This window comes from Molossus molossus, unplaced genomic scaffold (assembly GCF_014108415.1).
Source record: "Molossus molossus isolate mMolMol1 unplaced genomic scaffold, mMolMol1.p scaffold_m16_p_12, whole genome shotgun sequence".
Taxonomy (NCBI): Eukaryota; Metazoa; Chordata; class Mammalia; order Chiroptera; family Molossidae; genus Molossus; species Molossus molossus.
In genome coordinates, this window is record NW_023425347.1 from 33,353,622 (window position 1) to 33,367,209 (window position 13,588).

The window sequence follows — 13,588 nt, forward strand, 5'->3', positions numbered from 1 at the left end:
AATTTATGTGCAAATACATATTAAGCACTTTTGATATGCAAATCAAAGAATAGCTATTAAATGACCATTTCCAGATGATCTCACTCCTGGATTTACTCTAAAGAGCTTGGAGGGCCCTGTTCTTTCACGATGATGAGATCTCTGGATCTTCACAGACTCTGAGCTACCAAAAGGCAACTTTTGCAGAGAAAAATCCAACTGAATGGGCTGTCTTAAGCCTCTCCAACTTCATTTTTTGTTTTGTTTTTTTAATATTTTTACTTTATTGATTTTAGAGAGAGAGGAAGGGAGAGGAAGAGAGAGATAGAAACATCGATGAGAGATAACATTGATTGGCTGCCTCCTGCATGCCCCTCACTAGAGATTCGACCCACAACTTGGGCTTGTTCCCGGACCGGAAATCGAACCGGCGATCTCTTGGTGCATGGGTCAACATGCCACACTGGCAGGGCTCCAACTTTGTTTTTAACCCCCACCTACCCCCCCATCCCCCGACCCTTAATTACTTAGATGCAAGGACTCTCATTGTGGGAAAAGGCACTAGAAAGAGCAAGAAGTTTGGAGTCAGGTGGACACAGGTTAGGTTAGAAATCTACCCACCCATGACTTTAATTAAGACCTTAAGACAGTTCCTATCACCTTCAGTGCTTCTGGTTCCCACTTTTCAAATAGAGTAAGCAATACTTCTGCTACAGGGTTCATGTAAGCTTTAAATGAAGACCATGCAACGAGGTAAAGACAGTCTATTCAATAAATGGTGAGAGGAAAATACATGCAAAACAATGAAACTAGGCCACCTTCTTACATCATATACAAGAATAAACACAAAATGGATTAAAGACTTAAATGTAAGACTCAAAACCATAAAACTTCTAGAAGAAAACATAGGCAATGAAATCTTGAACATTTTTCTTAGCAAGATTTTTTCTGATATAGTTCCTCAGGCCAAGAAAAAAAGCAAAAAGCAAATAGGAACACATCAAACTAAAAAGTTTTTGCACAGCAAAGGAAAACATCAGCAAACAAAATGGAAGACTTCTGGTCAGGATGGTGGGTGGGTAACCGCGGTATCGCGTCCTCCCACAACCACATCAAAGTTACAACTAAACTACAGAACAACAATCATTCAAAACCACCTAAAATCATCCTGAATGGAAGTCCTACAAATATGGAATTAAAGCAGCAGCCACATGGAGACTGGTAGGAGGGGCGGAGGCGGACGGGCTGGTCCCACACCCACGTGTGGCGGATAAAAATCCGGAGGACACCTCGGCTGGGAAGGTCCTCCCTGAAGACTGAGGGGTCCCTGTATCACACCAGACACCCCGCTCAGAGTTCCAGTGCCAGGAAGAGAATCCCCATAACTTCTGGTAAAACCAGCGGGAACTGAGGCTCAGGGAAGCTGAGGCGGCTGGAGCCCCAGGCAGCTCCTTAAAGGGCCCGCGCACGGACTTATCGGACTCTCTCCCTCTAAGCTTGGAGGGGAGGCAGCTCGAGGGGCACCAGAGACATACAGGGAAGAACTGAGCTATTTGGCACTGGAGCGAGGGCTGGAGAGGGGACTTTGTCTGGGACAAACGTGCTGTCAGAGGCCTTTGTTCCTTTGGTGAACCCTTCCCTGGGGTGGCAGACAGCTGCCATATCTGGGACTCCAGCAACCTGGCTCACACTAGTAGCTCTACCCTGGTGATACGCTGAGGCCCCGCCCCACCCAACTTTCAGACCCACCCAAGCTGTTGCCAGTTGCTTCACCATAGGATTGGCCTGTCTTGGATCCTGCTTCAGGTGTTCCTAAATTTTTTCAAACAAGCAGCATCTGGTCTCAGCTAGCCCCATACCTCTCGTTAAGCAATACATAGAAACAAACACAGGGAGGCAGCCAAAATGAGGAGACAAAGAAACAGGTCCCAAATGAAAGAACAGAACAAAACCCCAAGAAAAGAACTAAGCAAAATGGAGATAAGCAACCTAACAGATGCTGAGTTCAAAATACTGCTTATAAGGATGCTCAATGAACTTTGTGAGAACCTCAGTGAACTTAGTGAGGGCCTCAAGAGCATAAAAAAGGACCAGTCAGAAATTATGGAGGCACAGTTAGAAACGAAGGAGCCTTTAACTGAAATAAAGAATAATTTACACAGATTCAATAGTAGAGTACATAAATCCAAGAAGCAAACTATCGATTTTGAATATAAGGAAGCAAAAAACACCCAATCAGAACAGCAAAAAGAAAAAGGAATTCAAAAAAATGAGGATAGTGTAAGGAGCCTCTGGGACAACTTCAAGCGTGCCAACACTCGCATCTTGGGGGTGCCAGAAGGAGAAGAGCTAGAACAAGAAACTGAAAACCTGTTTGAAACAATAATGGCAGAAAACTTTCCTAACTTGGTGAAGGAAACAGACATACAAGTCCAGGAAGCACAGAGAGTCCCAAACAAGATGAATCCCAAGAGGCCCACACCAAGACACATCATCATCAAAATGCAAAAGGTTCAAGACAAAGAGAGAATCTTAAAAGCAGCAAGAGAAAGGCAACTAGTTACCTACAAGGGAGTTCCCATAAGGCTGTCAACTGGTTTCTCAAAAGAAACTTTGCAGGCCAGAAGGGAGTGGCAAGAAATATTCAGAGTGATGAAAAGCAAGAACGTACAACCAAGATTACTCTATCCTGCAAAGCTGTTATTTAGAATCGATGGCCATATAAAGACTTTCCCAGACAAGAAAAAGTTAAAGGAGTTCATCACCACCAAACCATTATTATATGACATGATGAAGGGTCTTTTTGAAGAAAAAGATAAAATATATGAACAAACAAAATGGCAATGAATACATATCTATCGACAATGGAATCGACAAACAAAATGAACAGGCAGAACAGAAACATTCTCATAGATACTGAGAACATTTTGTTGGTTGCCAGATGGGAGGGGGGTTGAGAGAATGGTGAAAAAGGTGAAGGGATTAAGAAGTACAAATTCAGCCCTGGCCAGTTTGGCTCAGCGGTTAGAGCGTCGGCCTGCGGTCCGGAGAGACCCGGGTTCGGTTCCCGCTAAAGGCACGTACTTCGGTTGCAGTTTGTCCCCGGCCCTGGTTGGTCGTGCGGGTGGCAGCCACTCGATGTGTCCCTTCACGTCGATGTTTCTCTTTCTCTCTCCCTTCCTCTCTCTCCCTCCCACTCTATCTGTACAAAAAATGGAAAAATATCCTCGGGTGAGGATAAAAAAAAAAAAAAAGAAGTACAAATTCATTGCTAGACTGACAAACCTCAAAGGGAAAGGGGTTGGGAGGTGGAAAGAAATAAACCAAAGAACTTATATGCATAACCAATGGACACAGACAGTAGTGTGGGAAAAGGTGAGAGGGGGGCAGGACAGGGGAGGAGGGGGTCAATGGGGGAAAAATGAGGAACATCTGTAATACATACAACAACAAAGATTTTTTTAAAAAAATGACAATGTACTGAATGGGACAACACATAAGCCAAAGATACATTCAATAAAAGGTTAATATCCAAAATTTATCAAGAATTCATACCAAAAATCCAATTAAAAATTGGACAGTGAGCCTTGGCCAAGTGGCTCAGTTGGTTGGAGCATTGTCCTGTGCACCAAAAAATTGCAGGTTTGATTCCGGCTCAGGGCACATACGGGAGGCAACTGATCAATGTTTCTCTTTCTGTCTCCTCTGTCTTAAAAAAAAATCAATAGCCCTGGCCGGTTTGACTCAGCGGTTAGAGCGTCGGCCTGCGGTCCTGAGAGACCTGGGTTCGGTTCCCGCTAAGGGCGCGTACCTCAGTTGCAGTTTGTCCCCAGCCCTGGTCGGTTGTGCGGGTGGCAGCCACTCGATGTGTCCCTTTCACATCGATGTTTCTCTCTCTCTCTCTGTTCCTCTCTCTCCCTCCCACTCTACCTGAACAAAAAATGGAAAAATGTCCTCAGGTGAGGGAAAAAAAAAAAAAATCAATAAAAACATATCCTTGCCCTGGCCGGTTTGGCTCAGCGGTTGGAGCGCCTGCCTGTGGTCCGGAGAGACCCGGGTTCGGTTCCCGCTAAGGGCATGTACTTCGGTTGCAGTTTGTCCCCGGCCCTGGTTGGTCGTGCGGGTGGCAGCCACTCGATGTGTCCCTTCACGTCGATGTTTCTCTCACTCTCTCTCTCTTCCTCTCTCTCCCTCCCACTCTATCTGTACAAAAAATAGAAAAATATCCTCGGGTGAGGATAAAAAATAAAAAATAAAAAAAAATAAAAAAAAAACATATCCTTGAGTGAGGATTAAAAATAAATAAAAATTGGGCAGAGGACCTGAATAGACACTTCTCCAAAGAGGACATATGGATGGCCAATAGACATATGAAAAGATGCTCAATGTCACTAATCATCGAAGAGATGTAAATTAAAAGCACAGTGAGATATCACCTTACACTTGTCAGAATAGCTATCATCAGCAAATCAACAAACAACAAGCGTCAAGGAGGAAGTGGGTAAAGGAAACCCTCATGAGCTGTTGGTGGGAATGCAGATTGATACAGCCATGATAGAAAATGGTATGGAGGATCATAAAAAAAAATTAAAAGTGGAACTGCTTTATAACCCAGCGATTCCACTTCTGGGTATATATCTAAAGAAACCCACAAACTAATTAGAAAGAATATATGCATCCCTATGTTCATTGCAATGTTATTTACAATAACCAAAATATAAAAGCAACCCAAGTGTCCATAAATAGACAAGTGGATAAAAAAGTGGTGGTACATATATACAATGGAATATTACTTGGCCATAAAAAAAGAGAATGTAATCTTACCATTTGCAACAGTATGGATGGACTTGATGGTATTACGCTAAAGTGAAATAAGTCAGTCAGAGAAAGACAAATACAATGTGATTTCACTTATATGTGGAATCTAAAGAACAAAATAAGTGAATGAACAATATTGGAACACTAATAGGTACAGAGAACATACTGATTGTTGCCATAGGGGAAGGGTATTGGGGATCTGGGTGGAAAAGATGAAGGGATTAAGAAATACAAATTGGGCCCTGGTCGGTTTGGCTCAGCGGTTAGAGCGTCGGCCTGCGGTCCAGAGAGACCCGGGTTCGGTTCCCGCTAAGGGCACGTACCTCGGTTGCAGTTTGTCCCCGGCCCTGGTTGGTCGTGCAGGTGGCAGCCACTGGATGTGTCCCTTTCACATCGATGTTTCTCTCTCTCTCTCTCTTCCTCTCTCTCCCTCCCACTCTACCTGAACAAAAAATGGAAAAATGTACTCGGGTGAGGATAAAAAAAGAAAGAAAGAAATACAAATCGGTAGTTACAAAATAGTCATAGAGATATAAAGTATAGCATAAGGAATATAGTAAAAAATATTGTAATAACTAAGTATGGGGGAACACTTTGTAAAGTATATGATTATCTAAGCACTATGCTGTATACCTGAAACTAATACAAATGGTATTGAATGTAAACTGTAACTGAAAAATAAAATTTTAAGTTCAGCCGGTGTGGCTCTGTGGTTGAGCGTCGACCTAAGAACCAAGAGGTCGCCGGTTCGATTTCCAGTCAGGGCACATGCCCAGGTTGTGAGCCCGATCCCCAGTGTGGGGCATGCAGGAGGTGGCCAACCAGTGTTTTCTCTCATCCATGTTTCTCTCTTTCCCTCTCACTTCCTCTCTCTCTAAACTCAATAAAGGAAAAAAAAATTAAAAAGGAAAAGAAAAATTTAAAAATTGTGATGTATCTAAAATTTTTAGCATAGCTTTCATGGGCTGCATGCTAAGTACAGCTGAGCTTGAAAAACACAGATCAGATTTGAACTGTGTAGTTCCACTTACATGTGGATTTTTCAATAAATATGGAGCAGCCCTCTATATCCCTGAGTTTTGCATCTGTGGAATTCAACCAACTGAGGATCAGAAACAGTATTTTCAGTCTGCGACTGGGAATCTGTGGCAGGCCAACTCTATTCATTATTCTATGCCATTTTATATAAGGGACTTGAGCATGCATGGATTTTGGTATCTGTGGTGGGGAGAGAGAGAGAGAGAGAGAGTATGTGTTGGGGGGGGGAGGGTCCTGGAACTTATCCCCTACAGATACCAAGGGACACTGTAGTTAAATTTTAATGGAGTCAAAAGTTATACTCAGAAATTCCACTGCCCAGGGGTCAGCACCCCTAACCTTCACGTTGTTCAAGAGTTAACTGTATTTATTCTTCATCATTAAGTGGGAGGGTGACAACTACCTTTAAGTGGTGGCACGTGATGAGGTAAAGCTTCCCACAGCTCAGGTTCGTGGAGAAAACAGGCCGAGACAAGGAGAAGGAATCAAAAGTGACCAATGCAGGAAGAGGTCACAGCTGAGCTATCAAGTAGGCTAAGTCACCTTGGTTCACAGGTAGCTTAGCGACTCTGCTTTGCATTATATCCAGAAAACCTGGCTCCCTGTCCCAGCTCTGCCGCTTGCCAGTGAGCCGGGGCAAGTCACCTCTCTTCTCCGGCTCCTCGCAGGTTAAACGGGACTGGTACCACCTGCCCTTCAGGTTCACCGGGGCTGTGCTGAGAGGGGCTGGAGGCACCTGGCTCCAGTGTGGCAGCTCTTCTGAACCAGTTGGGACAGCGCGGCCCGCACCGCAGAGGCAGGACCGAGAAACACGAACTTCCGTCATCTAATAGCATTTCGGCCAGGATCGGCTGGATGATGGGGAGGGTACAATTAACCCCAAAATTTCAGTGACTTAACTTTGAAGGTTTATTCCTTGTTCATGATTCTCCATCATGTTCAAGCTGGAGCTCCAGTCCCCACCATTGTCTTCCTCACACCAGGCCCTGGGCCAGCAGGGTGTCACTAGCAGGAACATGGCTCGTTGCCATGACAGGAAAAAAGGTAGGATGGTGCAGCATCCTGACTTTTCAAGCCTCCGCTCACATTTCATTGGTCAAAGCAAGTCACATGGTGGTACCTTCCGGTGGGTGGTCAATCACAACCCGCCATATGTCAGGAAGGAAAGAGAACAAGAATACTTGTGAACACCCCAACGACCACCGCAGTTGGGGGCAAAGGCTGTGGGAAGATTGATTTAATTATCGTTTTCCCAGACAAAGACTTGCCATGAATGACCTTGTTGAAATTGGAATGACACCAAGGATATGTGTTTTGTTTTTTTTTTGTCCTGATCAAAATAAATTATTAGCAAATGGTCTTGCAGAGTTGTCTCACTTCTTGCAAAATTTTCTGTTGCAATGCCCACTGCTAAGTTTAACGGCCCTAAGTTAATTTCTGCAGTTGTCTTTATTATAAAGAAGATTGCCTGCCTGTTCTTCACCTGTGGGTCTCTGCCTCTCTCCCAGGTAAAAGTACCTTCTTTACTCCCTTCCAATTCATATTTGAAACCCCAAATTTCTGACAACACAAAATCATGGAACACTCTGTCAGAAACCATGCATTTGAAATGGCCAGTGTTTGGATGTGCCTTTATCACTAAATGTTAGTTCTCTTTTCTTGGGACCCAGAAGTGCAGGAAAATATTTCTAATTTTTAATATGCAGGTGTTTTCCAAATTCTTCTTCTGTAGGGAGTCTTTCTAAAACTTGGAGGAGGGGGGTGTATCAGTTGCATAACAAATTACTTCAATACTTGGTGGTATGAAAGAACAATAAACAATTATATTTCTTTTTTATCCTCACCCGAGGACATTTTTCAATGTTTTGTTCAGATAGAGTGGGAGGGGGGGAGAGAGAGAGAGAGAGCGAAACATCGACATGAAAGAGACACATCGAGTGGCTGCCACCCGCATGACCAACCAGGGCTGGGGACAAACTGCAATCGAGGCACGTGCCCTTAGCGGGAACCGAACCCGGGTCTCTCTGGACCGCAGGCCGACGCTCTAACCGCTGAGCCAAACCGGCCAGGGCAACAGTTACTGTGAGTCAGAGATTCTGGAGCAGCTTAACTGGCAGTTTTGCCTTGAATTCTCTCAGGATGCTGCAGTCAAGATGGCAGCCAGGACCCTGACCAGGTGGCTCAGTTGATTGGAGGGTCCGTCCATATACCAAAAGGTCACAGGTTCGATTTCTGATCAGGGAACATACCCAGGTTGCAGGTCCATTCCCCAGTCAGGGCGCATGCAGGAGGCAACCAATCAGTGTTTCTCTCTCACAAAGATGTTTCTCTCTCTCTCTCTCCCTCTTCCTTCCTCTCTCTCTAAAAAAAATCAATTAGGCCTTGCAGACACCGTCCTGCCGGAACCGCTCGAGCCTACCCACGGTGAACCCCATCGCGTACTTCGACATCACCGTCGATGGCGATCCCTTGGGCCGCGTCACCTTCGAGCTGTTTGCGGACAAAGTTCCAAAGACGGCAGAAAACTTTCGTGCTCTGAGCACTGGGGAGAAAGGATTTGGTTATGAAGGTTCCTCCTTTCACAGAATTATTCCAGGATTTATGTGCCAGGGTGGTGACTTCACACGCCATGATGGCCCAGGCGGCAAGCCCATCTATGGGGAGAAATTTGATGATGAGAATTTCATCCTGAAGCACACGGGTCCTGGCATCTTGTCCATGGCAAATGCTGGGCCCAACACAAATGGATCCCAGGTTCTCATCTGCACTGCCAAGACTGAGTGGTTGGATGGCAAGCACGTGGTCCTCGGCCAGGTGAAAGACGGCACGGATGTTGTGACAGCCATGGAGAGCTTTGGGTCCAGGAATGGCAAGACCAGCAAGAAGATCACCATCGCTGACTGTGGACAACTCTCAGCGATGGTGACTTGTGTTTTATCTTAACTACCAGACCATTCCTTCTGTAGCTCAGGAGAGCCACCCCTTCGCGCCCATCTGCTTGGAATGTCTATAATATTCACGCTCTTGCCGCAGTTCGTTGAGTTCCATGTTTTCTTCACTCTTTGCAAGTCTAGCTGGATTGCAGAGTTAAGTTTATGAATATGAAATAAAAACTAAAAAATTGTCAAACAACAACAAAAAAAGCAATTAAAAAAAGGTGTCAGCTAGGGCTGCAGTTATCTGAAGACTGGAAAGTCTGCTTCCAAGAGCGTTCTGAACACTCACTTCCAAGGATCTTCCCAGACTCACTCATATGGCTGAATGTTGGTGCTGGTGTTGATAAGAGGCCTCAATTCCTCCCCACACAGGGTCCTTTCCCCTGAGTGATCCAAGAGAGGTGAAGACAGAAGCTGCAATGTTTTTCATAACTGAAACTCAAAGTCACACACTGTCACTTTTGGAGCACAGGAGTCTCCCCTTATCTGCAGGAGATACCTTTCAAGAACCCCGGTACATGACTAACCCACCACTAAACCACTGTTTCTAGTGGTTTGCATACTCTGGACATTCCATAAAAATAGAATTATACAAAATGTAGTCTTTGTTTGGCTTCTTTTTTTTATTTATTTTTTTATCCTCACCTGAGGACATTTTTGCATTTATCTTCAGATAGAATGGGAGGAAGAGGGAGAGAGAAACATCGATGTGAGAGAGACACATTGACTGGCTGCCACCCACACGACCCCAACCGGGGCCAGGGATAAATTACAACGAAGGTATGTGCCCTTAGCAGGACCGAACCTGGGACTCTCTGATCAGCTGGCTGACACTCTTACCACTGAGCAACCGACCAGAGATCTTTGGCTTCTTTCACTAAGCTGAACAAAGCCCTGTTTTCAAGACTCATCCATGGGGCAGCATATATCAGTGCTTCATTTCTTTCTGTTGCCAAGTGATACTTCATTGTATGGCTAGACCACATTTCTTTATCCATTCATTAGGTGATAGACATTTGGGTTGTTTGGGACTTTGGGGCATTATATATAATACAGCTAATGAACAGCCATGTACACGTTTTTGTATAGACACATATTTTCATTTCTCTTGCCTAGAAGTAGAGCTGCTGGGTCAGATGGTAACTCTGTTGGACCTTTTCAGGAAATGCCGGACTGCTACGCAAAGTGGTTACACTATTTCACGTTCCCACCAGCAGTGTGTAAGCATTTCAGTTTCTCCACATCCTTGTCCACACTTGTAATTCATCACATTCATCATAGCCAGCAAATGGGTACTGTGGTGTCTTCCTGTAATTTTGATTTGCATTTCCCTGATTGCTAAAGATGTTGAGCATCTTTCCACATGTTTATTGGTGATGGGTATGTCTTCTTTGGAGAAATGTCTACTCACGTTTTTTGCCCATTTTTAAAATTCGGTTGTGTGTCTTTTCATTATTAAATTATGAGTCCTTTACATATTTTAGATATGTCTCCTATTCAATATATGGTTTGCAAAAATTTTCTCCCATTCAATGGATTGTCTTTTCACTTTCTTGATGTCCTTTGAAGCACAAAGTTGTGATTTTGATGATGTTCAATTCATCTATTTTTTCTTTTGTTGTTTATCCTTTTGGAGTTATAGCTTAGTGCTCTTTTAAAGTTATTTTTCTCCTAGTTTCCTGTTCAGGTTCAGAAAAATAAGTCTGATTTCCCTTTCCTGCCCCAAATTACTTAGAACAGCAGACGCTAATATTTACTAAGCACCGAGCATGTGCCAGACTCTTGCTGAGCATTCGGGGTCAGTAGGGACCAACCCAGCCAATCTGACTCAGGAGCCCATATTCTCAACCACCTTCCTGTCCTACTGAACACGTTTTCTTGACATTTGTTTCACTTCTGTAAGAGGAAAATGGTGTATCTGCTGTTGGTGTTGGACAGGTTACTCTGCCTGTGTGCCTTGTTCCTTCCCTTCCCTGAGGTGAGTCCCCTGCCCCACCCTTTCTAGTCCTGCCAGAATCTCCAAACTGTCCAACACACACACATACTCGTCCAAAAAGGCAAAACAACACCCTCATTCAAGACACAGAATACTTAAGGCCCTGATGCTTCAACTGCAGTCGCTCCCTGACCCTTGCCCCGCCCCAACTATGCAGTCTCCTCTTTGGTTGTGATAGTCAGGGTCTGACATTCAGGGGCAGCTTTGACTCCTTGTAGGTGAACTCCATCTGGCTTACCTTGGGACCCACGTTAAATGCCCCCAAGTGTAAAAGAGTTGGTTGTCAGTTCAATCGAGTACCATCACGTGGAGCAGCAGATGACAGAAACCAAGTCAGAGGACCTTCTCATTCTTCCGTTCACTTTGACGATACTGATGTTGAGACTTCACCTTTTTTTTTCGTCAAATAAGTGAGGTCAGAGTGATCTAACAGAAGCCCAAGAACTTCTTGCCCCCCACTTTGCCTCCTTTCCCACTGTACCCAATTGAAACTGTTTCAGAAATGTCTCTCAGACTGGCCTCCCTCTCCCAGCCCATCCTTCTTGCCACTGTATCTGTTCAGATCCTTATCATCTCCCAGGGGAACTAACTGGACTCATCCGCAGTCTTTCCTTCAGTGGAATTGAATTGGAATGAACGACCTCTTCACAGTTGTCTTCCCAGTAGATTATGAGATCCTTAAGGTCAGAGACCAAGAAGAGTTCATTTCCCCAGAACTTAGCATAGAGTCTGCCATCTAAAGGCATTTCATCAGCATCTGTGGAAGGAACACTCAGAGCCACAGTGCTCCCAGCACCTACAAATCCTTTAAAAAAGGCTTTGTAATAATATCACAGGTCACTTGGCCTGGGTGTTTCAGGAGCCCCTCCTGTCCTGCTGTGTGCATGACCTTGGCCAGACTCAAGGCGACATCCAGGTAAAGTCGGCATCTTGTCTCTCGGGACTGGGAGTCGTCTGCTGGTCTGTACATCCCTCTTTATCTGAGTTATGGGGGAGAGTCTCAGACCATTTCCAGCAGGGCCCACCAGTTGATCAGGAAGATTGTTGACTTCCTCAAACACATCCACACCCATCTTCCTGAGCCCCAGTTCCCCCTGAACACGGATGGAGTAACCAAAAAGGTTAGGTAAGTATTGCAAAAACATTCCTACTAGGAGGACCAGTAGTTATAAGCCTCGCTTAGGAACCTGCTCCTGAGGACCACATGGGGAAAGGTGGAGGTGAGCAGACAGAACAGACTCACAGTTCAGGGCTTCAGAAGCTATCTCACATGAATGTGACCTTCCCCTTACAACCCCCTAAACCCTCTAGGAATTGTCCCCATCCTTTGCCACTGCACACTGCCCTTTTCTGCCCCATCCCCACAAGAGGATGTTGCCCTACGTTGTTACCATCTCTTCTTGTGAAGTGCAAAAGACATCTGTGGTTGCTAGGAGTTTGGGGAAGAGAGGGAGGGGTGAATAAGTAGAACATAGTGGATTTCTAGGGCAGTTAAACTAGCTTGTGTGATACTGTAATGATGGGTCCAAATTATTATAATATGTCAAAACCTATAGAATGTATGACACCAAGAGTGTATGAACCCTTAATGCAAACTTTGGACTCTGGGTGATGATGGGTCTGCGTTAGGTTCATTGATTGTAACAAATATACCACTGAAGTGTGGGATGTCCTTTGTGGGGAAAATACTGTGCATATGTCGGGGTGGAGGGTATATGGGGACTGTCTGCACTGTTCGCTCAACTTTGCTGTGAACCTAAGTGTAAAAGAAAGGAAACGAGCTCTCAAGCCATGAAAAGCTATGAAGAAATTTCAAGTGCATAGTACTAAGTGAAAGAAGCCAATCTGAAGAAGCTGGCATCCCCATACTGTGACTATCGGGGCTTAGTGGGGAGAAGGGAGGAGGGTAAGCAGTTGCAGTACAGGGCACTGCGGGGCAGTGAAACCATTCTGTGTGATACTGCAATCCTGCACGTATGTCATCATGTAGTTTCCAAACCCATAGAAATGTATAACACAAGAGTGAATCCATGTAAACAATGGCATTCGGTTAATAATGTATCAGTATTGGCTAGTCAATTGTAACAAATGTACCACTCTAATGCAAGATGTTAATAATAGGGGAAATTGGGGGTGTGGGGACAGAAATGAGGGGACATCTGGGAACTCTTTCCACTCAATTTTTCTGTAAAACTAAAACCTTTCCTCCAAAAAAGTCTATTAGAAATAGTAAAAAGAAAAACATGTCTAAACATATTAGCTGTTACTATTAGTACAATTACTATTTTTCAAACTCTTACCCAGTTTCTCCATACAGATTCACACACTCTGTCTCCTAAGATTCCTCTATGCTGCTTCAAATACCAGAAATGCCTTGAAGTGTGGTAGCTTTATCCTCCCTGGCTTCTTAAAACTAGGTTTAACTATGCAATTTCTGGACTGTAAGATGGAGTGATATGTGTTAATTTCCAGAGAGGATTTTAAAAGCCATTTAGCAGCTTGCCATGTTTCCTGCTACAGGGCCTTAGACCACATATGTGGAAATAAAATCACATCGGCTCGGGCCCCCAAGTGGCTGTGAAGTACACAGTTGCTCTGCCCAGCTGTATTGACATGTTGTTTGCATATCAATTTGTGTGGACCCACGAAAATTTTGAGGGGTGAGTGTGTGTGTGTGTGTGTGTGTGTGTGCTTCATAACCTAGCCTATTCGGATTTACATTCTTATCAAGTCCAGCTAGTTTTCATAATTCCATTCAAATGACTTGTTCTCCACAATCTTTCTTTGATTCTTGAAGCCAAAAGCAATCTTCCTAGTTTCT

At 44.4% G+C, this 13,588-nt stretch overlaps 1 protein-coding gene across 1 annotated transcript; it reads left to right on the forward strand.

Annotated features, from left to right (window-relative positions):
- The first annotated feature begins 8,323 nt into the window (after nt 1-8,323).
- On the forward strand, nt 8,324-9,376 carry LOC118627172 (peptidyl-prolyl cis-trans isomerase A-like). Its single transcript, XM_036257391.1, has one exon. It carries the CDS (start codon nt 8,437-8,439, stop codon nt 8,776-8,778), a length of 342 nt encoding a protein of 113 aa, XP_036113284.1. The 5' UTR covers nt 8,324-8,436; the 3' UTR covers nt 8,779-9,376.
- The last annotated feature ends 4,212 nt before the right edge of the window (nt 9,377-13,588 follow it).

Bases quoted from the DNA above. Each gene is read 5' to 3' on its own strand.
- LOC118627172 (XM_036257391.1), top strand. From the start codon at position 8,437: ATGTGCCAGGGTGGTGACTTCACACGCCATGATGGCCCAGGCGGCAAG.